This window comes from Halichoerus grypus, chromosome 5, assembly GCF_964656455.1.
Source record: "Halichoerus grypus chromosome 5, mHalGry1.hap1.1, whole genome shotgun sequence".
Lineage (NCBI taxonomy): Eukaryota > Metazoa > Chordata > Mammalia > Carnivora > Phocidae > Halichoerus > Halichoerus grypus.
In genome coordinates this window covers 173975027-174002813 of record NC_135716.1, presented here as the reverse complement: position 1 = coordinate 174002813, position 27787 = coordinate 173975027, and the positions used below count along the sequence as shown (strand labels likewise).

Sequence of the window (27787 nt, the reverse complement as noted above, 5' to 3'; positions counted from 1 at the left end):
TCTTATTCACCGAGCACCTCGGTCTGCAGGGTACGTGTCATGTGATCCTCAGCTCACCAAGAAATGCCAAGTCTGAGGGTGGGAGTGGGGGCCAAGGCTCAGGGAAGGGGGTGGTGGTTAAGACGGGCCTGGAGCCCAAGCCTGCCTGACACCAGGCCTGGCAGGCGGAGATGGGGACCATCTGCTGGTGTACGAGTTACTTCAGCCCCCATGCCTCAGTCTCCCCATCTGTAAGAAGGGAGTAGCAGCGGGGCCTCCAGGGGCTGCGGTGAGGCTCTGAAGACGTGGCACAAGGCCTGGCCCACGGCTGCAGCCACGGAATGTGGCTCCTGACAGACCACACGCAGGGACCGCGCCCGCCGTGGCTTCAGGAAAACGAAGTCACAAGCTTGTGAAGAGGGTGGGTCTCCACCCTGCGTCTTCCTCGAATCCCCCTCCCCCAACCACCCCCCACGGAGGCTCTGGGTCAGCCTGGAGGCCAGGAGCCGGCACAGGTGGCCCCTCATTTCCCTGGAGCGCACGCCCGACTGGTGGCCCACGGGACACTGGTGGCAGGGACATCCGGCCCCAGTCAAATGGTTCACGCTCCGAGCCCGGACTGGTGGCCGGGCCCCCGACCACTGCAGGGGAATGAGGAGGCTCCTAGGCCCCTGCGGACACGTGCACTGACAGGGGCGGCCATGCAAAGGGGGCGGGCACCGGGCCCTCAGGAGCCACCAGCCACAAGTCAGGGCGCCAGAGCAGAGGAAGGGAAGGAAGGGCTTGGGGCCCCCTCCCCGCCTCCCCCTCTTCCCCCGGCCCTATAGTTAAAAGGAGGCAAAGGCACCAGGTGGGGGTGGTGCAGTGGAAAAGAAACAGCTAGAAATCATGGACCTGACAGAGCGGCTGGCAAGGAGCATGGGCTGTGGGCACCCAGCCCCGGGTTCAAACCCCGGCTCCCCTACGAACCAGCCGCGTGACGTCTACTAGTCCTTCCACAGAAGGCAGGTAACAGTAAGGTCAATGTCGGCTAGATGAGACCAGATAAAGCCAATTCTGCTGTGTCAATGTGAGCCTGAGCAAGCCACGCCATTTGCTCAAAGACACTAACCAGCCCCACGCACCCTCTACAAATGCAGCCACCACCTTTCCCGCCCAGGAGCTCCAGCCGGGGCCCTCTGGGGGCGGCCCTTTGTCCCCGAGTGAAGAAGTCCCCTCTGGCACAAATCCCTGGTAGCCCCTGGGGAAGCCAGTTGGGGGCGCTCCAAACGGCAGAGTCTCCATCTGCTCCCCACAGCTCTGGGATCCTGCCCACCAACAGCCCCGATGAATGAACCCTGGGACAGGGAGGTGTCACGCGGCTAGGAGCCCTTTTTACGTCCTTTGGAGGCAGGCCAGGCCAGTTTCCCCTCCACGTTGGCCGGCCCACGTGGACTTCGACCCACAGACTGTGGGCTCAGACTAACTGGCCGGGGTTGCTCGCCAGCCCCCACCCCCGTCATTTGGCCAGTTGAGGTCTTTCCAAGGCAGGTCAGTGCTGTGTATGGACATCTGGGGGGGAGGACAGCAAATGGGTTTGGGAACCACAGGCGTGGCTTTATGTCCCAGTGATAGACCATACCCTTGGCAAGCCCCTTCATCCCCTGCACCCGTTTCCTCTTCTGTGAAATGGGAGCACTGCAGCGTGTGACTATGAGAGAAAACACAGTCCTCCAGAGAAACAGAACCAACAGCATACACAGATTTATTGTAAGGACACTGCTTGCGCCATCTTCTAGGCTTGGTTAAGTGCAGAATCAGCAGAGTAGGCCAGCGGGCTGAAGACCCAGGGAAGAGTCACAGCTGAGTCCAAAGGCTGTCCATCGGCAGAATCCCTTTTTGCTTGAAGGAGGTCAGTCTTTGTTCTATTGAGGCCTTCAACTGATTGGATGAGGCCCACCCACAGTATGGAGGACAATGGGTTTTACTCGGAGTCCACTGATTTAAATGTCAATCTCATCCAAAAACCACCTTCATAGAAACATCCAGAATGTTTAACTAAATACCTGGGCACCAGCTAAGTTAGCCCAGCTAAGTTTTCACATCAACTTTCACATCACAACACAGTAACAGTGGCTGTTGCAATGTATACGTGGTTAACAAGGTTGAATCATTAATTCTGTACCTGGCATTGTTCTAAACAATTGTATGAACTCATTCAGTCATCACGACAATCAGCGTGCATGTGCATGTGTTTGTGTATTAGTCCCCATCTCACAGATAAAGAGAGAGAAGATCAGGGAGGCTGCACAACTTTCTGAAGGCAGAGAGCCAGGATCTGAACCCATCTGACTCCCGAATTCCCATACCTCCAGCCCATATTCCCCAACATCAGCGTCCACCCTTCCTTCCATCACACTGCGGGCTGTGCACTCTTGACGTGAAGGACGTATGAGCAACATATGTCCCACACATCAGCCTTTGTTTGAAGAAGCTGGCCAGCCCCCACCACCCCCACCAGAAAGACCAGCGATTTGATTAAGTAACAAGTATTTATTAGGACGGCAGCAGAGCGAATCACACCACCACCTCACAGTGTCGCACCAGTAGAACAAGGCCCACCTCCAGCGCCTCTCCCCAGCCGACTGCCCTGGCCTCTCCAGGCAGAACTAACGCTCTGCCCCAGCGGCCTGACCCCGGGTCGCGGGCCACAGTGTGCAACCATGGTGCTTGGCGGCCAGCCCCACAGGGACCCCTGCCAGTTGTCCTTGACAAAGGGCCAGGACTCTTGGGGCCCCGTAAAAACTGTCCTCCAACGTCACCCCTTATCGATCCTCAGTCCCCTGCAGTCCAATTCGCAGGGGTTTGTGAGTGTCCACCAGCTGGCTGCATCGAAGAACGGGCCGCCTAGGGGCCAGTCCACACAGAGCCACCTCTGTGCAAAGGAGGGAAGGTTCTACGGGCCATCCTCAGCCCAGGCCAGACGGGAACCCAAGGCCAGCTCTCGGGGCTGGGAGAAGGTGGGAGCAGTCTCCCCGGGCCTGTTCTACCACAGCCTGTGAGGGCCGAGCCCCTGCAGGAAAGCCTGGGCCAACACAGGCGGGGAGGTGCGAGCTGATGGCAAGCTGAGATAGATGGCACGAAGGCCCACCCAGGGTTTTCCAAAACCATAGCCCAAACGGGAAGGCCCACCAAATCCTGCACCTCGGCAGGTAGCTTCTGCCGGCCCCCCAAGCCCACCACACGAAGACTGCCAGGAATCACGTGGGCCTCAGGAGAACACAGATGCCCTGGGGAAAGGCGCACGGGTGTCTAAGGCATATGGTCAGGCCCAGGTACCTGCTGGCCCAGGTGGGCGTGGGCCAACCGTTGGTGAGGAAGGTGGGCAGCCCAGACCAAAGAAGGCCAGGCCAGCTGGTGCCCCCGTGCCCCGTAGCCACCCCAGGTCACACCTCATCCTGGAGCCCTGGAGGAGCCAAGGCCAAGGCCAGGAGACTCTGTGGATGCTCAGGTTCGCCAAGGGGCCCAGAGCTGCTTCCCTGTCCTGTAAGAGATCCTGGGAGGCACTCTATTGCCATTCCCCAGGTCCCTAAGCCAGGCACTCTATTGCCATTCCCCACGTCCCTAAGCCACTGGGCCACAGCGCAGAAGAAGACAGGCGGAGAACCTGCCAGATAGAAATCTCTAGGACAGCCGCAATAAAGGGGTGGCAGCCCTGTTCCTCCCCAGCATGGTCTCAAATCAGAGCCCGTACCTGCCCCCGAGGGGTGGGACAGGCCAGGATGTAGCCCAGTCAGGGAAAGGGGGCAGTCTCGGCCCTGGAGACGGGGCCGTCCCACGGGGAGCAGGTCAAAGGGGCTGGAGTGGGACCAGGGCACTGAGGTCAGCCGTCCAGACAGATAGCAGAGGCGCCGAGCGGGGCTCACTGCATGTAGGCGTAGCGCCAATCCCCCAGAGGCTCGTGGGTCTCCTTGATGACCTGGGGCGACGTCCACCGCAGGATGTAGTGGGGTCCCCCTGGCTTGTCATTGGTTCCTGTGGAAAAGACAGCTCTGTTTTTCTCTAAAGATAGGGCAGCTCCAGGCAGAAGGGAAAGGGGTGGGAAGAGCTGACAGACTAACCGGGGCACCAGCACAGGCAATAAGCAGCTCAACAAAAACTGAGTGTGTCCACGAGGCCAGGGTTTCCTGAGCGCGCTCAGGCAGAGGTCAGGTGAGGCAGGACCCACGCTCCCCGGGTCCATGCGCCCCACCTGCCAAGGGGTGTCTGGGAGCACTGTGGAGACAGCACTGCACTGGGAGCCAGGAGCCCTGGGTTCTGGCCCTGGCTTTGCACCAAGGCAGCTGGGATCTAGGGTGAGTCACTGCCCCACTCTGAGCCTGCTTCCCCATTTGTAAATAGGAGGAGTTGCACTGAGGTGACCCGGAGCACGGTGGTAAATGGCATGGGTGCTGGAACCAAAATGCCAGCTCTACTACTTCCTAGCCATGTGCCCTTGAGCAAGTCACTCCAGCTCCCTGTGCCTCAGTTTACCCCTCTGTAAAATGGGAAGAAGAACTCTACCTTCCTTAACTCCGGCCCACAGTGTTTGCTATTACTCTTAACACCCTTGACGTGAGGGGTTGAGAGTCTCCTGACAGAACCTGCCTCCCCTCTGGAAAGGAGGACCCACTCACCAGAGGCTCGGGCCCCCCCAAAGGGCTGCTGGCCCACCACGGAGCCAGTGGACTTGTCGTTGACGTAGAAGTTGCCGGCCGTGTTCCTCAGCATCCTTGTGGCCTCCTGGACAACATCCCTACACGGCAGGGCAGCGGTAAGAGGGCAGCCGGCTCACCTGCCCCCAGCCCAGCCCACACCGGCTGCCCGGCTGACGGGGTCCGGGCCACAGGGGCGCTAGACCCCTCGGGCGGGGTCTGAGAGCCTCTGAGCCCCTCCTCCTCTGGGAAGTGGCTAGCATGCCTCCCTCGCAGGGCTGCTACAAGAGCGGAACGGGAGGGTGAGGGTCAGGCTGCGTGCACTCAGTGGCCCATCCTGTCCAGTATTCCTGGCCCCCCAGGAGCTGGGGGAACCCCCAGACCCCCACCCTGCCCCCAAGTTCCAATCTCATCTCCACCCTCTTGGAGGCAGACGGGGCAGCAGCTAGTCCACCGAGGAAGGAAAAGAAAAGGGTTTAGCATCATGGTGTCCTGGCTCAAATGTGGCCTCTGCAAGATGAGCAATGAGCCCCTGGCCCCTGAGCCCACTTTTTCTGCTCTGCAGCATGAGGCAATGACCTTGCTGAGCGGGGTTCCATCGGACCCAGGGGAGCTGGTCAAAAGCTCGTATGCTGCGGCCCTGCCCCTAGAGATCTAGTTCCGCTGCCTCTGTGTCCCCGTGCTTGGGATGCCTGCCTGCCAGTCAGGGCTGAAGAGGGGCAGGGGCGGCATTAGTACTAGGATCCTCGTCCAGGGGGTGGTTGCGGGACAGGGTGGGGCAGGACACCGGGCCAAGAGCGCAAGGGCAGCGGCCACTCACTTATCCTGGGCGAACACTGCCCCCGTGAGGCCGTAGCTGGTGGTGCTGTCGACCAGCCGCAGCGTCTCCTTGTACTTGTCATCCGGGTAGACATAGACGGTCAGCACGGGGCCGAAGATCTCCTGAGACAGAAGCCCCAGGGTCAGACCCCACCTGGATCGGAGCCCCAAGGCCTCCCAGTCCCCCTGCTCCGGCCTCTGCCTCTCGCCTGTCCCCCCGCCTCAGTCCGCAGCTCAGCACCTGCGAGAAGGCCAGGCACCGCCCGCCGGGCGCCCTCAGGAGAGAGCCACACCTGGTTCCTGCCCCGCCGACCCCATCCCAACCTGGCAGAAGATCCCAGGAGCCTTTCTGGCCCTCGGTGCCAGCCAAACCCACACCCGAGAGCAAGACTCCTGGCAGCAACTGGCACAGGAACTGCCCGGCAATATCACGGTCCCCTTGGCCACCCCTGCACTGCCATCCTGGGCAAGAGCTTTGACCCCTCGGAGCCTCAGTTTCTCATCTGTAAGATGGGAATGCTAACACCCTCTCCTCTCAGTCAAGGGCCCAGCTGTTGCCACAGGCCGTGGAAGGGCTAGGACACCGCCAGGCCCAGCAGTGTCAAGGACAGAGCCCTGGATTTGGGGTCAGGAGGCCTGAGTCCAAGGCCTGGCTCTGCTCTCACTGGGAACGAGACAATCCCTTTCTAGAACCTCACACTCCCATCTGTGAAATGGGGTAGCACCACAAGAAGGAAGCCACACGCAAGGGTCCCGTGTGCACTGTGCTCGGGGGAGAGACTGACGTCTATGTCCCAGGCTGCCCGCCCCACTCACCTCCTTCATGATAGGCTCCTGAGGGTCCTCGCTCTCGACGATGCAGGGCTCCACGAAGTAGCCCACAGAGTCGTCACACTTGCCCCCGGCCAGGATGGTGAGGCTGGGTGAGGAGCGGGCGTGCTCCAGCCACTTCTTGATGCGACCGAACGACTGGGATGGGTGGGAAGGAGGGGGTGTCACAGACCGGCTGGGACGCCATTCCCAGCAGCAGTGCCCCCAACACACTTGTCCCTGAAGGGCTCAAATTCTGGAACAGGGAATGGGGAGAGGGCAAAGCCAGGGTCTGGCTAAGCCATGGCAGAAACAAGGGCAGACACGCACGCCCATTTGAGAGACAGAGAGAAAGAGAGTGAGTGTGTGTGTGTGTGTGTGTGTGTGGCAGAACCACAATTATACTTACAGAAACAACACACACGAATGTACACACAGGCATGTGCACGGCCACGAGCCTTCATGCGTAACATGTTTATATGCACGTCTGTTACACATACATGTGTGAATGCAGACGGCCATCTATACACATACGAACATACACATGAACACGTGTGCACACAAGGTGTATCCGTTCATGGCGGAGAAGGCACGGAGGTGTGTACGTGGGCGTGTCTGCTTCCACGGGTGACCCACACACCTGCCTACTCACCCCATCAGTGTGTTCGTGGGCACACGCACGCACACGTGTTTGGGAGCATGCTGCCGCCCTGCAGGCCTGTCTGCGTGCGCGTGTGGACCTACACTTAGTGGGGCCTTGTCCAGCCTGGGTGTGGGATGCGCGGGAAGCAAGTTGTCTGGTTACAGATGATTCTGCTGGTTTCAAAGCGCGGGGTGGGGGCGTCCGTGTGGCCATCGGGCTGCCTTGCCGGAAGCAGTGGGGCCGCGTCGGCCCCAGTCAAGGCCCCCACATCTCCTCCTCCCTCTCCCACCGGGGCAGGGCCCGGCCCCCCAGGAACGCCTGCTTCTTGCCCGTACCTTGGCATCAATCACGGCGGAGAAGAAGGTCCCAAAATCCTCTGCTGGCTGGAGGTGAGGGAGGCACCAGAAGAACTGGAGTCACCGCAGGCCGGAGACAAAGGGAGCCCCGCCCCGCACAGCTCCCCCCCACCCCCGCCGCCCCGGCCCCGCACACTGCCCAGGAGCCTCCAATCCCATCAGCCACCCGCTGGGCCGCGGCGGGGAGGCCGCGCCACTCACGTCGCCCACTTTGATCCTGCCGTGCTCCTGCAGCAGCCGCCCTTTGATCTGCGGCCACAGCGACCGCGGCACGTACAGGCGGGAGCAGGCTGAGCACTTCTGGCCGCCGTACTCGAAGGCCGAGCGCAGGGTCCCGCTCACCACGCTGTCCACGTCGGCCGAGCGGTGCACGAAGTGGAAGTTCTTCCCCCCACACTCTGCAGGGGAGGGGGGCGTGAGGGGAGCCGGCTTCCCGGCCCACCCACCGCCCCACCTGCACCTATGCGCAGGTGTGCGCAGCCCCAACCCCGGAAGCCGGCGAGCCAGGCCCATCTCCCACCCCACAGCTGGGGAAACTGAGGCTGGGGCAGGGGTGCTCCCATCAAGACAGAAGGACCAGAACCCAAGGCTCCCAGGAGCCAATCCATTCCCAGAAGCAGGCATAGCTTTCTTGGCGCCTTCCTGACCCCCCAACCCGGTGAGAGGAGAGGGAGGGGCTCCACTCCGTGTTGGCTACCAGGGCTGGTCCCTCTTCCTACTCATGGCAGTGAACCACCCCCCTCATTTTCTCAGCCCCTGGGCCCTGGTTTCCTCCCTCCGTGAAACACGAGTGACCAGCAGCTCCCGGTCACAAAGCACTAACCACCTGCCAAGCTCTACTCAAAGCACTTCCTGCTTTGTCTCATGAAAGCCCCAAAGCAACCCTGTTATCATCCCCATTTTTAAAGATAAGAAAACAGCGCATGGCTGGCTCAGTCAGAAGAGCGTGCGACTCTTGATCTCTGGATTCTGAGTTCGAGCCCCAGTTGGGCATAGAAATTACTTAAATAAATAAAAACTTAAAAAAAGAAAAGAAAACACAGAGAGATTAATTCTGGAGGCTGGGAGGTGGTAGGGAAGTGGTGGTCTCCCTCCCTCAGAGCACAGCAGGAAGGGGGCAGAGAACAGAAACCCAGAGACAGCTCGCTGCTCCCACCTTGTAAAGGGTGGACTGGGGTAGAGATGCCACAGTGGCTGAGGGCACACCTTCCCTGACCCCAAATCAGAGCGCCCACCAGCTCAGGAGTGGGTCCGGTCTCCCCGCGGGCCCCACATCATCCACAGGAGCAAGAACGCTGAGCCACCGGCCCCCGCTCTGCGGTTGCTGTGTGACCCTGGACGGCCCTCTCTCTTATGCACTCAGCCCTCTCCCAAAAAATCTTGGTCCATGGGGGCCTCCGCAAAAATGGGGTACTATGAGCCAAAGAGTTTGGGAAACACTCATCAGTCCTTGCTCCTGAAGATACCTCATGCCTTTAAAAGCATTAAAGGCTCTGGGAAGTCCTGCAGACACGGAATCTGTTTTGCTTCAACACAGCAAATCTCCTTGACCTTGCAGGTGTTTCTTTGTGGGAAACTTAGTAATATTTCAGTAAGCTCCAGGCTTGCTGAGCTCTCGGGCCCCCGTCCTGCCAGCCCCTGCCCCCTACGCCACCCACACTGGCCTCATTCCCACCTCGTGGCCTCCGCACCTGCAGGTCCCTCTGCCTCGATCTCGGTAAATAGCCGCCGCCAGACACACGTGGCTATTTACATTCACACTGATTTAAACGAAGCAAAACAAGCCATTCACTTCCTCGGTCACACCAGCTGCCTGTCAAGTGCTCAACAGGCACCCGTGGCCACCGACCACCGGCCACCGGCCCGGACAGCGCAGACACGGAGCATCTCCATCACCGCGCAAAGCTCTACCGCACAGCGCCGGGGCCCGCACGGTTCTGCCTCCCAGGTCTTTGCGAGGCTGACTGGCTTCCTCCCTGCATCCAGGTCTCAGCTCAAAGGCTCCTTCCTTGAGGAGAGAGCCACTCGACCGGCCACCCTAGATCACCCACTGCGCCCGGTCCCGGGGCCTCTGCATGCCTCCTTTCTCTTGTGGATTCTGCACATCATCCATGTGCCCACTGTCTGCCTCCTTCTACTGAACACAAGTTCCTGAGGGTTGGGTCTGCGTCTCTCGCCATCAAGGCATCCCTGGTGCCCAGAAAGTGCCTACGTAGCTGTTTAATATTTTATTTGCTGAATGAAGAATGAATGAATGAATGAATGAATGAACGAACTGCACATTCTAGGGCACAAGCCCCAGGATCTAGCAGAGCTGAGACTCCGCCCCTAAGGCCTCTCACTGCTCAGCTCCTGCAGGGCTACCCCCCTCTATGGGGGCATCACCTCTGCCTCTTCCTCTTCCATGACAGTCAGGAAGGGGTCCCCGGGGGCCACAGGGAGGGCGCCGGGAGAGGGACCCTTACCTCCAGCCAGGCGTGGGAAGGTGCGGAACCGGTCCAGGTTCTGGGCCACCTGCTTCCACAGGTGTTTGAAGGTGCTGAAAGCAGAGGACAGGGCAAGGATTAGGAAGTGAGGCTCAGGCCCCTGGGACAGTGAGGGTCCTGGGGGGTGGGGAGGAGGCCCTACTAGAGGAAGGGGCCCCAAAGCCCAGCAGGTGGGGGCAGAGGTCAGAGCGAGGGCTGGAGGGCGGGAATGGAGGAGGCGGGGGCAGCTGGAGACAGGCTACATTCAGGACCCGTGGGGAGGGAGCAAAGGTAGGCTTGGTGGCAAGATGATGCACACAAGGCCAGGGGTCCCGACTCCGACACTCACGGCCATGTGACCTTGCACTCATCACTCAACCTCAAATTGTGCACCTCATCTGGGAACTGCAGAGAACATTCCCACCTGGCAGAGCTGTTCTGTGATCGCTCTAATGGGAGTCAAGTGCTTAGGTCGGTGCCAGACATGCTGCAGGTGCCTGGTAGGGGACAGACACGGCCATGTCTGGGAGGGGCGCCCCCAGCCCAGCGCCCTGGCTCCGGCGGCCAAACCAAGGAGGGTCCTGGGAGAGGGAGTGCAGGCCGCCACCTCCTTCCCAAGCTCCGAGTGTGACCAACCTCAGCACCACAAAACAATAAAAATGCTAATCACCAGGGAGCCTGCGACACAGTAGCTAATACTAATTTATGACTTTCCTACCTTTAAGCCCGCTGCTCATCAGAGCATGGCAAATGGGGGCCAGGCCCGCTCCGCCCGCTAATAGGCAAGGACCCGTGGGGCCTGCGCTGGCAGAGTGGGCCTTTCTGGAAAATGGTCCTCCTCAGCAATTCTAATGCCTCCATCACACCCGGCAAACCCTGGGAAGGGGGATAGGAGAGCCTGAGGCTGGGCGAGGGAGACTGGAAGCCACCGCAGGTGTCCCCAGGGACACCAGGAAGGACCCCCTAGTGCAGACCCCGACATTTCCACTCAGATGACCGTGAGGCACCTCACAAAGTGACCAGCAGGTGACTTGTCATGTCCACCCATGCCTTCCAGGTGCCCCTCTGCCCAGAGCCTAGACTTTCCCACGGACCCCCGCCCCATCCACTGATCCAATCCCACGGACACGTGATCGCGCCTCCCTGCCACCTGCTCACTTGAATCCACTCCCACCGTCGACCCTGGTTCAGGCCTCTGCTGTCCCCTCCTGGACGTGGACAGCCTCTTCACCGCTCTCCTGCTTCTGGCCACTGGTGACTTGTCCACAAAGCAGCCAGAGTGGCCATCTGGGACAGAGGCTGCGAATGCAGGGGCCCCCGCAGCGCCAGACCAGGAAAGAAGGACCAGGTACGCAGAGGCCCAGCGCCTGTGCGGCTGCCAAGGATCGAAGAGCACTCCGTCCCCACCTCTAGCCAGGGGTCCCCGTGGACACGCAGGCCCAGAGGGGCAGGTTCTCAAAAGCAGCCTGAGATCTCAAAAAGATTCTTGCATGAAACCGTCCCAACTGTACAAGGAGCCAAAGTAGAGCCACTTGCCAGGTTCAACTAGAGAGCGACCATCTGCAGCCTCTGTTTGAAATAAAGCTGCTTCATGCACACCCTGGGTATAAAACCTTCTGTGGCTCCCAGTCACCTTCTGGATAAAGTCTAGACACCTCTGTGGGCTCATAGGGTCTTACAGTCACGGGACTAAACTCCCCAAGAAGCAGGACTTGTCCACACGTTCACTGGACACATACACCGGCTCATTACTGAATAAACAAGCAGTCACGTTCGAACCGTTTCCTGCCCACATGCTTACCTCGGTCCCGGCACCTCACACTCCAGCCCCACAGAACCACCCCCAGCTCCCCGAGCACAGAGCTTTAGCCTCGAGGCCCTGCACGTGTTGCTCCCTCTCCCACAGCACTCTCCCTACCCCCTCTTTGCTTGGCTATCTCCTCTGCCTAGATACCACCTCTTGCAAGAAGCCTTCCTGACTCTCCTCCAATTCATTCCAGTCTCCCTTGTGCCCTTCCCAGTGACAGAGGTGGCATGAACATCGACATCACCGAATATCTGTAGGCTGCTTCCAGCCTGTGAAGTTCTTCCTCTTTGTTAACTCACTGGAGCCTCACAATTACTCTGCGAGGCAGGGACCATATTCCTGTTGAGCAGGTCAAGAAATGAAGGCTCAGAGAGGTGAAGTGGGTCACCCACGGCCACACTGTGAGTCAGTGGGTATGGTCAGTGCCTGACCTCCAGCTCCTACAGAGGTCATGAGGCGGTCGCCTGGGGAATGTCCCCATGCCGCCTGGCCCACCCCACCCCACCCCACCCCAGGGGCTTACGGCACGCTGCCTGTGAAGTTGATACCGCAGAGGTGTTCCGAGCTGGTGACAGTGTCGCCAAATGTGGGCCCATCGGCTGGCACAAACTGGATGATGTTGGGGGGCAGGCCCGCCTCCCGGAGGATGCGGTAGACGGCATAGCTGGCCAGCATGGCCGTGTCGCTGGGCTTCCACAGGACCACGTTGCCCTGCCCAGGAGGCACGGTGATGACTCACAAGGCCAGGGGTCACCACCCGACTGCCCCCCTCCCTCATCCTGAAGCACAGCCATCCCTCACGTGGAACCACCAGGCCCCCCAGGAGGCCGGGATGTCCCCACTACTCCAGGTGTCTGGCACTGTGCTCTAAAAACCCTCGCCAGTGGGACCACACCCTGCCCCCACTGCTCCCACACTCTGGCCACGGCCCCCTTCTTCTGGAAGCCTGTACCAACTGGTCCTGCCAGCGCCCCTCGGGCAGGTCTGTTCTGGATGTTTCCACGTCGCTGAGCACTCACTGAGCGTGGCCGGCAAGGGCTCACGGGCCTGTCTCTGCACATGTTCTGGCTGAGGACACATGGGCACCTGGGTATGTGCGTGTCTATCTGTGCACAGATGCATAACGACAGCCCTGGGCAGGAGCATCCTTGAGATCAGCCAGCCGCCCCGTGTGGGGCCCAGGCCCCCACCACCTGCCAGCCTTCCTCCTGGTGCCCCACGAGCCACCCAGGCCCTCTAAGGGCAGGGCTGCATCACCCCCTTCGGTGGGAGCTCATGAGGGCGGCAGCCACCCTCTCCCTGACAAGGGCAGAGGAGCCAGGGACTTGGAAGCTAAGCCCGAACCCTTACTGTGTGGTCGTTTCCTAGACCTGACAGATCTCTGGCAGGGCACAGTAGGCGCTGGAAAGTGATCTGCCATCACCATCAACATTCCCTGCACACAAAGCCCGCACCAGGCCAGACGTGTCCCACGCACGTGTCCCACACACAGCTTCACTTGCTCCCCACAACCCTGTACCCTGGGCTTTCCTAGATTTCCACTTCGAGGAGGAGGAAGAAACCGCCTCAGAAGTTTGGCGGCTTGCCTGGGGATCCCCCAGCATGGGGCAGAGCTGGGATCCAAACCAGTCTCGGATCCCAAAGCCTTTCTGGGGGGGGGGGGGGGAGTGCCCACACTGCTTCTGCCTTCGGGGCGGCTGTCGTCTGCGGAGGCAGGAATGAGAGGCCCCGCCCGCCCCCGCCCGATCTCACCACCAAGGTCATCCTCTTATCATCAAGGTCATCATCTTACCATCAAGGCCGGCGCCCCCGCCAGGTTGCCGCCGATCGCCGTGAAGTTAAAGGGGGAGATGGCCGCCACGAAGCCCTGGGGAAGGGGGAGGGGGAGGTGGTGAGGCCAAGCTCGAGGCTTCCTCCTGCAGGCTCCTGGCCACCCCGCTGCCAGTGGGTACCTCCAGTCCCCGGTACACGACGCTGTTGGTGCTCGGCGGCACGCTGAGGGGCTGCTGCCCCTCTAGCTCCACGGCAAACTTGGCATTGAACCGGAAGAAGTCGATGAGCTCAGCCGCTGCGTCAATCTCCGCCTGGATCACCGTCTTACCCTGCGCCGACAGCCAGAGGGTCAGCGGCGACAAATGCGCCTCCCGCCGGCACTTTTCCAACACCGACCGTGTGCCCATGGTGACATGGTGCCCACGGTGCTGGTGGCTCCGTCCCCCCGGGTGAGCAGGTGCCCCCACTAGGGGTGTTTGGAGCAAGAAGCAGGAGGCCTGACAACAGCAAACCCGTTCCTCCCGACAGACTTAAGGGTCGGGGAGGGCCTCTGGGCTGCAAGAATGGGGCTTCTCCGGATCAGGGCAGCCCCTCCTTGGCACACAGGGTCACTGGTGGTGGTCACCCTGCTTGGGACCTGGAGCCACAGCAGCTAAGATGCTCTGGCCCCGGCTCTGTGAGGCCACCACGCCTCCTACAAGCTCCTGACTCTTTAGTCCAATAAGGCACCTTAATCTGGCCGTCGAGTGTGTGTGGCTCCCCCAGGACGCTGCGGAGCCCACAACCACCCCAGGGGCCGCTGAGAATCAGGAGACCCTTGGCCAGTAAGGAGGTGTCATACCACCTCCGTGCAGCAGAGGGGGCCCTCACTACAGGACGGGGAGCTGGCCTGGCCGGGCAACCGGAGGGCCTAAGGCTCCCTCCCCAGGGAGAGCGAAATTAACCCTTTCTCCCTGGGCTCCCTTCCCCACTTGGGGGCTGGTGCCACTCCCTGACTCCTCATGCACTCAGTCAAAAAAGCTTCTCTGACTCCAGGGAGATGTGCTGCAAGGCCCAGGAAGACGGACAACAGCTAACTCGATTATTTTCTCCATAAAGCTTGTAGAGAGGTGACAAACACACAGGAACTCATTATACCCAATACGATCTGAGCTGTAACTGGCAAACGAACAGCATGCTACAGGAGCATGGGGTGGGACGAATCCTCTTGGACAGAGAAGATCCTGGAAGCCTCACAGAGGAGGTGATATCTGGGCTGGAGCTCGAAGGGAAGAGTTCACAGGACAGAGAAGAGAGAATGAGCATTCCAGGCAGGGCCACCGGGCAGAAGCCTGGCAGGGAGATGGGACGCCTGCACTGTCCAGGGATCCTGCTAAATCCAGACTGGTGACCTCATGGGCAGAGCAGCCGGTGAGCTGGACACGGGCCGGAAACAGAGGGCCCTGAGTGCCGGGCACAGGACTTGGGACATGACTGTCGGTGAGAGAGAGACCCTGGTGGTTTGTAAGCCTGGAGTGACAGGCTGGAGGTGTCAGAGAGCCCACCCTGAGGGCTGCGGAGGTCTGACTGAGCCTGGAGGACGGCACGGGGCCTAAGTCTCCAGCACACAGAGCACGTCCTGGCACCCAGAAGCAGCCCAGCTGATGGCTGCCATATTGGATGGAGTGGGACGGCCTCCCTCCCCCCACTCCCACCCCACTGTGCCCACGGGTACCTCACCTGTCCCACCATGGTCTTGGCAAGGACCTCTGCCCTGCGTGGCCCACTCAGCATGTCCGCCGCCTTCAGGAAGATCTGGGCCCGGTCTGCAACAGGCTTCAGGTCCCACTCTTTCCTGGCGGCCAACGCGGCCTCGATGGCTTTGTTGAGTAGGGCCTAATGAAGAGGAAAAGGTTCAGGGCTGTCTCCCACAGCGGGAAGGGCCCCAGGGGAATGGGCAAGGGAAACTGGAGGCCACCCTCCATCCAGGGACCCGTGGCTCCCTTAGCTCCAGTGCTCTCCCCCACACACAGTGGCAAATACAGTGTCCCATCACCTGCCGGCCCAACCCAGGCCCCGAGCCTGTCTGAGGGACCTGCCAGGTAGGTCTGCATGCCAGGGACTTGGCACCAAGTCCCTCAGCTGTTAAACCAGCTCTGCTTTCTCTTGTGGTCTCATCAGGGCCTCACCTTCCTCCTGGGGCCCCCAAACCCACTCGCTAGAGCCGCCGGCCCTCAAGGTCAAGTGCCTGGCCAGAACCACAGCCTGAGTCATTCACCTGCCGCCAGCATGCTCTCGCTGCCCCATGAGCCAGCTCCTAGACCCCCTGCCACAGGGCACCCCAACCCCTTTCGCTGCCCCTCCATGAAGCCGATCCTCTGTTTGCCTTCTTATCCATGGTGTTTCCAATGTCCCTGACTCAGCCTTGCAGAATCTACTCCCCCTTGAAACCTGGCTGCCTCGCGGCCATAGGCATGTCGGGGGATGTCAGCCTTGGCCCACGCAGCTCTCATCTGGCTCAAATGAAGCCCTGGCGGGCCCAGCCTCGTGAAAGACTCCACCCCCCACGGCCAGGGAGGGAAGCAGCAACTGACATCCGCCTCCATGCCAGCAGCCAGTGGGGAACAGAGGGCCAGCGCCCCTACCCGAAGTCGCCAGGGCCTCACCTTGTCTGCATAGCAGAACTTGGCCACCTTGTGTCCATGGTTGAAGGGCTGCAAGATGAGAGAAGAGCGAGGTCACTGCCAGCAGGGAGGTGCCAGGACAGGTGGGGACGTGGCCAGGTTCAGAGCTCGCCTTCCGGGCAAGAGTCCTCAGCACACTCGCCCTCTCCCCTCCAATCCCCACATCCATCTGTCTGACCAAGGGTTACAGAGCACCTGCTGTTCGGTGAGTAAGACCACTCCTGCTCTGGAAGGTTCACGGTCCCGGAGAAAAGCATGGATCGCAGTCTTTGAGGGAAAGTGTGGACTTTGTGGTCAGACACGGCTTCACATCCCAGCCCCGCCACCTACTAGCTGGGGGCTGGAGGGAAGTAAGCTCCCCTTTCCAAGTTCCCCCCTGTGGGAAATGGGGACCCCCTGCCTCACAGCACGCGGAGAAGGCCCAAGTGGGCTCACAGGGGAACATGCTGCCAGAGCCCGTGTGGCACGTGGCTGTGGCTCAGGCCTGGGCGCTGTCCCCTCGCGAGGCCCCCAACGATGCACTGCAGTTGAGACCCACTCAGGATTTCTGCTGTCCCGAGTGCCTGGGGGACAGACCAACCGCTTCTCCAGCCCCCGGCTCGGGACCCACACAGACTCATGGGAAAGGGAAGACCCTCCACAAACATTTGCAAAAAGAACCCGGCAGCGCCAGATGCTAGCGTGAGCTTTAATAAAGCAGGGAGAAACTTCACTTCTTTCCAGCACACTTGTCAGTACTCTTGCCACCTAGCAGTCTGCCAATGGGCTGTGTGGGGCTTTCCTGTGGAACGTGGCAGCCACTAGCCACCCGTGCCCGCTGACATGTCAACCCCGTTCCTCGGCTGCACCTGCACATTCCATGTGCTGGACGACCACGCGTGGCCCGTGGCTGCCATAGTGGGACAGCGTGTGGATACTGATCAGCATAACTGCAGAAAGTTCTACTGGGCAGTGCTGGTCTAGGGTTCAGGAGAAAGTGGCCCTCTCCCCCCTCATTTCAACCCCCAGCAGAGTCACCCGTATCCTGTCCACACCTGAGACTGGCCTGTGATGCTCAGGGACTGAGGAGGCACCCCGGGGCCAGGCCCTTCGACTCAGCCCCCGTGGACCGCAGCTCCCCCACGCCAGCAGCCACGTGCCGGCCACTGCTTCCCACGCCTGGGCTCCCCCAGTTACCACGTGGCCAAGTCAGAGAGGCACCGCGGGCCATGAGAATGCGAAGTGTCTGCCCAGAGGGTGACCAGAACCCAAGCTGGCAGCTGGGACAGCGCTGAGGGGCTGGGTGAACTGAGTGATTGTAGGCTGTGCTCCCAGGACTGCGGGTGTCAGGCCCTCTGGTCGCTGATCCAGTAGTGGGGGCTCCAGGATACCCCCTGTGGGCAACTCCTTCCCAGGGCATCCTCAGAACCCTCGGAGCTGGGGGTTGAGGGTCCTCACCCTTACCCTGCATGCACCTGCTCAGGGTTCCATCTGGACAGAGCCTGAATGTGCTTCCCCCATCTGCAAAAGGGCCAACCCTTTACTCTCCCCCAAATTACAGATCTAGGAGTTTGCTAGTCCAGCCAAAGTGTAGGTCAGTTCCTGGCTCAATGACCCTGAGCACGTGGCTTCTTAGGCTAATGTCATCACGGGGCTTAGCCCACTGTTAGCCCCTAAACCCCCTTCTGGAGAAATCCAGCAGGAATCACGGAAGATGCTGTGTGAACTCCTCAGGACCTTCCTTGCCTGTGGGCAGGACTCAGTTATGGGCTGGGCAGTGTGGCCATCTGGCGAGTGAGGGACACCACAGAAAACCCACCCTACACCTGCAGGAGAAAGCCTCCCGCCATCACGGTCAATGGCTTCCAGAGGTTTGAAACACAGACGGGTCTGCCCCTCGTGCTTTTTTGGATGAACCAGCTGCAGGCTCTGAGGGAAACAGGACTGTTTCTGTCACAGCTGACGTCTGCTCAGCGGCCTGCATGCAGGCACCGAGTACTGGGCATGGATCAATCCCTTCACCCCGACAACAACCCTATGCACCACGACTGCTACTCCCATTTTACAAACGAGAAGACTGAGGCACAGGGAGGTCAGCCAGCGGGCAAGAAGGGGAACCTTTTACACACAGGGGCCTCCGTAATGGAGACTCAGGTGGCCTGCAGCTGGGCTTCAGGAAGACTCAAGGAGCCCGGCCTAAAAACTGAGGCTTCTCTCGTCCTCTCTCCTCCTCTGTGAGGCGGCGCCCCGCACCTTTCAAGAGACCCACTGTGGTCGTGTGTCTCAGAGGTGGAAGGTGTCCTCCCCATAGCTTCCAGCCCCTCAAAGCGAGATGTCTGTTGCCAGTTCTAAGTTCTAGGGCCGTAAATCCAACCGGCCCAGCTGCGGTCAGGTGCCCACTTCTGGGCCAAGGAGTGGAGGCCCACGGTTTCGAAAGCGGCCACCACCCACCACCCACCACCATGGGGGCAGGTGGGGAGCTCACAGATGTGGGCAGACCCTCCAGAGAGGTGCACTGCGCTTCCCCACCTGGGGCTGCCATTCCCCGGGCTTTGTTCCGGCTCTTTCACGGCCCCCTGCATCCCGGCTCCTCGTCTGGCTCTCTCCCCACCTTCCCGCCCAACTCCCCAGCCACCCAGGAGTCCCGGACCCCCACGGGTCTAAGTCTGGACTCACAGGTGCTGCCAAGCCCTCACCTCTTCACTCTGCTGTCCTGAAATTAGAAAGCATTCTCTTGTAACGAGCAACAGGGCTCTTCTGCAAAGTCTGGCCCTCCTTAACCCCCTCCAGTGACTCCCCAGAACTCATGGAATAGGTTCCCTAAGCACAGGTGGTAAGAACCTCAGGAAGTCACGTCCGCCCACCCCTCTGCCCTGAATCCTCCACCCCGCTGGCTTCCTCTCTGCTGTGCAGCTCACTGAGCCTCTTCCCAGCTCGAGACTCAGCCCGAGGACCGAGCAGCCCTCTGCCTGGCAGCGAACCCCCACCCACCCTCATCCTCGGGCTTTGACTCAGAGGTCACCGCTCCATGGAGCCCTCCGACCGCCCTGCCTGATGTGGCCCCCGCGTCCCCAGCACAGTGCCCGTGCCTTCCCCTGTCCCTCACCCGCTGGAACTCCCATTTCTTTCTTTGTTGACCCAGGACCACCTGCTCTCCAGCAGGGCAGCTCCAAGAGGGCAGAGCCCGCCGTCTGCCCTGGGCCTGGGCCTGAGAGGCGTGGCTGGCTGGCTGCGTTTTATTATCCTGACTTACACATGCCCTGCTAGAAAGAAGAGCTGGGGTCTCTTCGAGCTTCAAACAGGTTTCTGGGTGACACTACCACAGAGGAAAGCACCTGGCTCACACACCATGGCTTTCATTTTGCAACTGGTTGCTGGATACAAAGCTAGAAGCTGCACGTAAATGCATCTGCACGGGGTCTCAAAACGTGTGTGTGTGCGCACACACACGCACACACTTTTCTTTTTCCATAGCTGAGGTGGGTATTTGCTTTAAGCCTTTCTGGGCTACAAGTGTCGTGGCCACGCCGGGGACAAGAAGGGGTGGGGTGAGTCCTCTGCCTGGGGCTCAGGCTCCCTGATGGGCCAGCTGCAAACATCCACTCAGCCACGAGTCCTGGTCAAGATCCCCAACTCTCACAAAAGCAGGTCCCTCCCACCCTCGAACTGACGGGGGCGGGGGGGGGGCACAGAAGCAGGTGACAACCTCTTAACCGTCACAGACCACCGGCCTCTGGCTCACTGTCCCGGGTCTAGCAAAAGCCCGGCCGAGGGAAACGCGCGGGCAGGGTGCCTGAGGGACACGCAGGCCGGCCACTGCCCAGCTGGGGCCAGAGAGGCAAGAGCCGTGAGTGCACAGAGCTGGCATCATGCACTAGAGGTGGTGGGGACCACTGCCCCCCCCCCCGAGCTGCCCACAGACGTGTTCCAGCCACGCAGTGCCTTGTGGCCATGCCGGCCTGGTGCAGCCACATCATCCCACCTCCCAGACGAGCCAGACATTTGAATGTGTAGGGGAAATCTCCCCCTCATTAGGTTTGGAAACAAAGCTGCCGGTGTCCGATCGTACCCTGAACTCCAGACGGAAAAGCTCCCCCAGCAGCAGACACGGACCTGCAGGGTGACCTCCAGCATCCCCAGGCTTTGGGGATGTCCTCGGCCTGCACGCAGTGACAGTGCACAAAAGGTGCCCTCTGTGCATGAGCTGAGACTCCTGTGTGGACGCTACTCATCACATCACTGCGTCCTTCTGACACCCTCGGGAGACGTTTCTCTCTGGGGCCACTATGGGGAAGGGCTGTGCTTCTCCCATCATGCGGCTGGAATTTATTTCAAGAACACTCTGACTAGTGTAAGTGATGTGTTCGCTTCCCTGCGGTCACCGGGAGGCGTGAAGGCAAGTCTGGGCTGTCTCCAGCACGTAGGGCTCCATGGTTCTCATCCCGGGACCAGGAGGCCACAGCAAGACGATCCTACTGCACTGTATGAGTTAATATGCTGTTTCCAAATCCTTCCTAGAAAATCCACTGAATCAAAATCAATGGGATGTGGTTCTGAAGAACCAGGATTAATCATCCCTAGTCCAGATCTAACTGTGCCACCCTGGGCGGGCCATTTAATATCTCTGAGCCTGTCCCTTGATCTGTAAAATGGGCAGCGAACTCCCCGCTCTTCCTCCCTCAAAGAGGAGTGGCAAGGACCGAAAGAGGAGCCTGTGCAGATGGCACAGGGCCTCTCAGATGTATCTGCGGATGGAGCATGGCTCCAGCTGGAGGGCTTCTAGGAGGAGGCCCGGCCACGTCCTAGGTGCTCACCTCAGATGAGCTTATCTTCCACTAGAGCAGCCGTTCCAAAATAGAGGCCAGGGCTTTGGAGACTGTCCTCTCTTTGGAAGGATTATCTTTAATTCTGACATTCTGTCCTTTCTTCCTACCCTCTAGGTGGCCAATGGGTCCATTTTCTAAAGAAAAGGCAAAGCTGTGGCAGTCCCTATTTTAACTCCCTCCTGGCAGGCATGAAGTCGGCATCTTTTATGATGATACCCCCAAGACTACTTCTGGAAGTTTTATATTGGCGCACAGAATTCAAAAGCAGGGAACAGACTATAAACCCCTTTGGAGGCAGAGACCCGTGTGACAAGCTGATCTGTTGCCTGAGAGATGGACCCCAGGTTCGGGGAGAAACCGAGCCCCGCCGACACACTGGACTCACCGACACCTGATACTGCACGTCTGACGTCCACACCTCTTCGTCCCCCACCACACATGGAACGGCTTCCGTCCGGCCCTTCAGGTCCTTCAAGGCCTACGGAGGGGACAACAGGGTGGATGGGTACTTCCTCCCGCCTCTCTGCTCCCCCTAAAACCCCGGTGCGGGGCCTGCAAACACAGATGCCCAGGCGGGAACAGAAATATGAAGGGGCGGGGCTCTGAGGTCAGAGAGCATCTGCTCTGCTCAGGGGGCAGCAGGACTCAGCCCCTGTCCGCTGTCACTTCCTGTCCTGCCGGAAGGGGAGGCCAGGGTTGCCAGGTCCTCCCATCGTAGACAGAAAACTGTATCTGAAATGTACATGACATCTCACAATTTTAAAAATACTGGCAATTAACAGGACAATGTTTTTAAGCAGAAAACGTCTGTGGGTTTACAACCCCCGACCTGGACGGAGCCCCAGAGTGGCCCGGCTTGCCCCACTGCTGCCCCCAGCCTCTCCGTCCTCCAGACACACGCCTGTCCCAGACCCGGTGTCCTTCCAAGGTTGGGGGCAGGCGCAACAGGGGGTGATGGCTGTAGGCACGGAGAGGCATCCTGGGGAGGGGGGGGCTGCTGAAGGCTGTCCTCGCTCCGTGCCCTACCCCCACTGGGTGCCCCCACCGGCCCATTACCTTCTGCAGCGCATCTCGCTCGGGGCTGCCCTGCGTGAATGCTAAGACCGGCTCATTGGCCACCTTCAGGGAGGCCGTGTGCTTCCACCACAGCCTGGGGTACAAGGGCAGGGAAGAGAGGCAGACAGGTCAGTGGTGGCCGCAACCAAATCCGGGCCCTCTATCTCCACCAGGGTGGGGAGGGGGTGTGTGTGTGGGGGGGGTTCTGTGTTGGCCCAGAATCCTGAAATCCAGAGCAAGTATAGAACTGGGAGGCAAGAACTGGCCCTGGGGTCCAAAATCCAAGTTCCAGGCCCAGACCTGACACTGTGCATCCTCGGGCATGTGACCTGCCTCCGCTGGGCCAGTTTCTACATCTACTAAGTGAGAACCACCATACAAACCCACAGGGCCATTTTAAGTTTAAATTCAATCAATGCAAAACCACTTCTAAGCGTTTTGTACATGGAGAGGGTGACTCTCCCTTTCCTTCCCCACAATGCAGCCCTTATCCCAAAGGGCCCCGAGTTACTGCTTTCTCTGGGCTGAAAGGGCAGCCTGTTCCAGAACTCAGTCTCATCAGAATGGGACCCAGCTGGGATTCCCTTGGCACCAAGAGCTGAGCTCCAGGTGGGCAAGAACATCCAGGATATGGGCCGGGACCTTGGAGGAGTGCCCTGAGCTCAGCTTGCAGCCACGGGGAGGGGGGCTTTCGGGGTTCAGGGTCCGATTCCAGGGTCCTGAGTTTCAAGAACTCCTTGTCCCAGAGACCTTGCTCGGTCTTGAACCTATGACCTCACTGACTGGTGACCACTGGTGACCACCGACCCTAACATGTCTGAGGATGGCGAGGTGGGGGGACAGGTGGGTAAGAGCCAAGACTTGAGATCATTCATTCCTGAACTGGGGCCCCAGCTGGGGGGGTCCTCCAGGCCTCAGTGTCACTTGGGCTGTGAGTGTTGGGGGGGCCTTTTTATTCTTTCTCCCTGGGAACGGGTCTGGAGGCTCACGGACCAAAGGCCTGGAGGAAGGACACGAAACCAGGGGCCATGAGGACTGGTCCTTCATTCATTCTACGAGGTTCCTGGGCACCCTTTATGCCTGACACTGCTCTAAACACTGGAGACAGCAGTGACCGTGACAGCAAGGCCTCAGCTGCACGGGGGCTGCAGGATTTCCTTTTCCTTCCGGTGCCCGCGGTTCCGGGTCAGGCCGCTTGGAAGAATGAAGAGGTAGACCAGCGTGGTAGGCAGCAAAGCAAAGTTAATTGAGTGATAGCAAAGTGATAGTACAAAGCTCCCGAGGAGGGAGGGGACTGAGAGGGTTGCCACCAGTTTCTAAGTCTAGGGGTTTTTATGGGCTTGTGCATGGGCTGTTCTACTGTGATCAATCCTCCCTGAGCCTATCATCCAATCGGTTTTTGGTCATCTACCTATCACAGTGGGAAAGGATGGAGGACTCCCTCTAGGGTGGTGCAAAATCCTTTTAAGGGTGGGGCGCCTTGTCCCTACCTGCCTTTCTTCCAACTGTACTTCATCACAAGCAGCTCACCTCCAATGGGAACCGTGGGCAAGAAACAGGTGAGGACAGAGGGGATGTGAGAACGAGTTAGGGGAAGGGTAGGGCTGCTCCAGCCTAGGTGATCAGGGAGGGCCTCTCAGGGGAGGCGTCCTCTGAGCGCCATCTGGGATCTCAGAAGGACTGGAAAGAACATTCCGGGCACAGAGGAGAGCAAGTACAAAGGCCCAGAGCAGGAAGCGTGATAGGAAGCGCTGAAAGGGGCCCGGGCAGTCCAGGAGGGAGGAGGGCAGGGCCCGGTTGCCCAAGATTTTGCCTAACGGCTCTAAGTGAGCTGGGCCTTCTCCCTCCTCCCCCACCCCACCCCCCAGGCAGCACCCACCCGACGCTAGGAGGCAGGTCACATTCCTCAGGCCCCGCCCTTCCCCTAACCAAGGGCAGAAATGTCGGGCGAGGGCAGCCTCCCACCAGCCCTTCCCTTGGGTTACTCTGAAGAGCCGAGGAGACAGTCACACAAAGCTACAGGTACATCCCATAAATTCAAGTCTACACTGACCCCCCCCACACCTATAGTGGGGGAGGAACAGAGAGGCTGGAAAACTCCAGCCGCCACAAGCCTCCACACGTCAGGAAAACGGGGATGGCGTGTGCCCCCAGGGCCCTCTGGAAGGTTCCAGCAGCAGCACCCCACCACCAATCAATCAGCTATAGCCAGGAGGGTGCCGCTGAGGAGGAGTGTGGGCTGGGAGCCTGGAGGTGCGTGCCCCAACCCCAGCCTGGACCCTGGCTCGAAGGGCGTGCAGAAAGCCCAGCTCCAGAAGCAGACATCTGTGGGACCGAAAGCCCCACGCGCTCCGAGAGACATCAGCCCGTTATTAGAAACTCGGCAGGTCTCAGATTCCCCACCTGAAAAATGGGGGCGGTACTGTGTGCCCTGCAGGGGCACTGTGAGGTTAAAAGTGCTTGCCCTTCCTCACCCCTCCTGCTCTGTACTTCTAAGAAAATTGTCTTCGTAGATTGTCTCATATATGTGTATATATATGTACACGTATGTATGCAAACACACATGCAGAATGTTACCGCACCAGGCCAGGTGTTCAATGGCAAAATGGTTCTCAGACACCCCCAAGGTCACAGCAATCAGGGGCTAGCCTGGACACTCAACAGATACTGCTGGAATAAACTTAGCACCACATTCCACCCCGCTTAAAATGCAGTAGCTACCAGCCCTCCTGAACCTGTTCCCTCCCAGGCGGTGTCAGAAGCAGAAATCCTGCAGGCCTCTCTCTACCCTCCCCAGGGCAGAGGCCCACTGTGACCACAGGATCACATTCCCCCCTGGCTTCCCCCCTGCCTGGAAAGTCTCCAAGCCCCGGCCCAGCTGCCCATCAGTCCAAATGTGGGGAACAGAATTTAAAGATCAGCCTCAGTCAAAACTGGAGCCAAAAATAATCCAAGGACACTTGACAAAACCAATCCCCGCCCCCGCCTTTTATTTTGGCTCATGGGCCATTCGGGATTAACATGAGCACCCTTCCCTTGGCTCTGGGGAAGGCAGAGAAGAATCACTCACAGAACCTGGAGCCTCTGTGAGGATCTGCGAGGCCCTTCCAGGCAGGACTGCATTCCTCACTCATCAGCAGCAATCTCAAGGGCACAGAGACAACTCAGATACGGGCAATGAAACCTGCCTACTCAGGGGCTTCTCCTCTCTTCTACAACAAAAAGTCAGAATCCTTACTGAGGCCTCCAGGCTCATTTCCCATCATCCCTCCACACTGCCCACTTCGTCTGCCGCCATCCAGCCACCTGGGTCTTTCTGGAGCCCTCTGTGCTGGGGACGCTACCCTCCAGCGCCTGGACGGGCCATATCGGGTCATCTCAGAGCCCACGCTCTGGTCACAGCACCAGCAACAGTGCTCTGGCTGTCCGTGGCTCCAGCCAGGCCATCAGCCACCACCCTCGCCCCCCATCCCGCCACTCCCCATGGACACCCGCCTGGCGCACGGGAGCGTTGGAGAAATACCTTTTAAAACAAAGAATATACTGATAAGCCTTTTATCAGACTCATCAAGAAAAAAAGGGGGGGGGGCAGGAGAGAAAAACAATGAACACCCAAAGTGTTGTGGAAGCAGCACCAGGCCCCCTAGTGCCTGGGCTCAGGGGTGACCAAGGCCAAGGAGAGGAGGAGAAAGGAAACTACCCTTGCTTCACTGAGCTTCCACACTTTCCCAGCTGTTATCTGGGACCTGATAAGGCCAATCCTCCTTATCCCTGAGATAAGGGGCAGTGAGCAGTGAGCAGAGAGAAAGTGCAGGGGGGGCCAGGGCAGGTCCAGAAGGGTGGGGCATCAGGCCCAGGCTGAGCTGTTTCCACTTTATTGCCCTCGAAACATCAAGGAATATTTATTAAGCACTTACAACATGCCTGGCACTGCGCAAAGTGATTATCTCCCGAATCCAGCTACGAATGCATGAGGAAGGGGCCAGGATTACTACTATTATGATCATTATTACAGATGAGAAAACTACTTCTGAGACCCGGTGCTCACGCATGGCTCCGGGGCACCACTCCCCACAGAGCAGCACACGAACCCAGGGCTTCCTCACTCAGGAGCCTCCCACGACGGCAGAAGCACCTGTCACCTGTCAGAGACCCCTGAGCAACAAGGCTGAGGGGACAGGCTCGTCCTCCTCTCGGCCCAGCTAGGGCCTCCTCCTTCCCAGCATTTCCCAGCTCATGAAGGAGGTGGGCAGCGGCTTGCTGTCCATGGGCACTGACAGCTCGTGCCAGGAAAGGAAAGGTGGGGGAGGGGTAAGAAACTGCAAAGATGGGGCGCCTGGGGGGCTCGGTTGGTTAAGCGACTGCCTTCGGCTCAGATCATGATCCTGGAGTCCCTGAATCGAGTCCTGCATCGGGCTCCCTGCTCGGCAGGGAGTCTGTTTCTCCCTCTGACCCTCCCCCCTCTCTCTCATTCTCTCTCTCTCAAATAAATGGATAAAGTCTTAAAAAAAAAAAGAAAAGAAACTGCCAAGATGGGCGGGTGTCTGCCCCCTCCCCTGGGGTGAGCAGGCTCAACCCCAACACCGAGGGTTTTGCCTCGGCGTCACTAATGAGGATAACGGGAAAGTACCAAGGGCATCCGAGCTCCACACCTGCCTCCATCCTTGAACTGCTGGGACCCTCTTGTCTGAATACTCCTGATCCAGGGCGATCGCTCGGGACAGCCCATGGCTGGGGGAAGGGATCAAAATAATACTTAAAGCAACATCGTCCGGGCGCCTGGGTGGTTCAGTCGGTCAAGCGTCTGCCCTTGGCTCGGGTCATGACCTCAGGGTCCTGGGATCAAGCCCTGAGTCGGGCTCTCTGCTCAGCTCTGCTTCTCCCTCTCCCTCTGCCGCTCCCCCTGCTTGTGCTCTCCCTCTCTCTCTGTCAAGTAAATGAGTAAAATTTAAAAAAAAAAAAAAAAAGCAACACTGTCCAGGTGCAGATACTCTTCAAAGTGGTTTTGTGTATGAACGCATTTCCTCTCCAAGGCGATCCTATGAGGCGGCTACTACTGTCCCTGCCACGTGGGAACACAGGCCGCACAGGGAGGTGGAATACCCTGCCCAGGGCCACAGAGCTGCTAAGAGGCGGAGCCAGAATCCACCCCAGGCTGTCCTCTGGGCCATTCCAACAGCAAGCGTGCGGCACCTACTATGCGCCGGGCCAGGGGCTGGGGACCAGAAGCAGGCGCTCGGGGTACGCCAGTGACACCTGCAGCCCAAGCGGGGGTTCTAACGACCTCTGAAGCCAGTATTAGGATCACCGTAGAGTCTAGTTATTCCGTCACTCAGTTACATAATGGGTACCTGTCACATCATCTCTAATCGTTCCGCTACGCGGCTGATGGGATTCTCCCCATTATACAGACAGGACACTAAAGGGCCAGAGGAGAGCCACCTTGCCAAGGCCACAAAGGGCTGGGTGAGTGTGGGTTCACCAAGGTGGCAGGGGAGACTATTCCAGGAAAGAGGCACTGCATGAGTATGTCCAGGGAGCAATGGGATGTGCCAGCCCCCTGCCCAGCCCATTGCAGGGGCAGGCAGGCTGGGACAAGCGTTGGGGAGTTCTGAAATGCTGAAAATTAAGCAGGCAGGTGGGGTGCGAGGAGTCCAAAGTGACCCTGGATTCTTGCAGGGAACAGGACAGTAGCCAATTCCAGCCTGCCCACCCCGTGATGGTGGGGGGACCCCTGGCACCCAGCAGGGTCTGGTACAAAAGCAAGTAATAGAGAAAAATTCACATTCAGTATAAGCCTACTATGTGCCTGGGCTAGTTCTTTTACTTATTAAATTTATATATAAATATAAATATGTATCTTGCCTCTTTCCAACAAGAATTTGCAGAGACGTAACTGAAGACAGCCCTGATAAAGTCAATGAAATAGAGAAAAAAG

General features: G+C 59.2%; 1 protein-coding gene across 1 annotated transcript in view; it reads right to left on the bottom strand.

The window, feature by feature from the left end:
* Positions 1-1706: 1706 nt before the first annotated feature.
* Positions 1707-27787, bottom strand: part of ALDH4A1 (aldehyde dehydrogenase 4 family member A1) — a 29323-nt gene continuing 3242 nt past the window's right edge. Inside the window, exons 2-15 of the mRNA XM_036115522.2 lie at positions 21850-21943; positions 21179-21271; positions 15971-16018; positions 15045-15200; positions 13505-13654; positions 13345-13419; positions 12076-12263; positions 9746-9819; positions 7482-7678; positions 7260-7307; positions 6288-6440; positions 5473-5594; positions 4635-4753; positions 1707-3993 (exon numbers count right to left, since the gene is read on the bottom strand). Coding sequence (XP_035971415.1) covers positions 3881-3993; positions 4635-4753; positions 5473-5594; positions 6288-6440; positions 7260-7307; positions 7482-7678; positions 9746-9819; positions 12076-12263; positions 13345-13419; positions 13505-13654; positions 15045-15200; positions 15971-16018; positions 21179-21271; positions 21850-21943 — 1630 coding nt within the window. The 3' untranslated portion in view covers positions 1707-3880. The remainder of the gene's footprint in view (positions 3994-4634; positions 4754-5472; positions 5595-6287; positions 6441-7259; positions 7308-7481; positions 7679-9745; positions 9820-12075; positions 12264-13344; positions 13420-13504; positions 13655-15044; positions 15201-15970; positions 16019-21178; positions 21272-21849; positions 21944-27787) is intronic.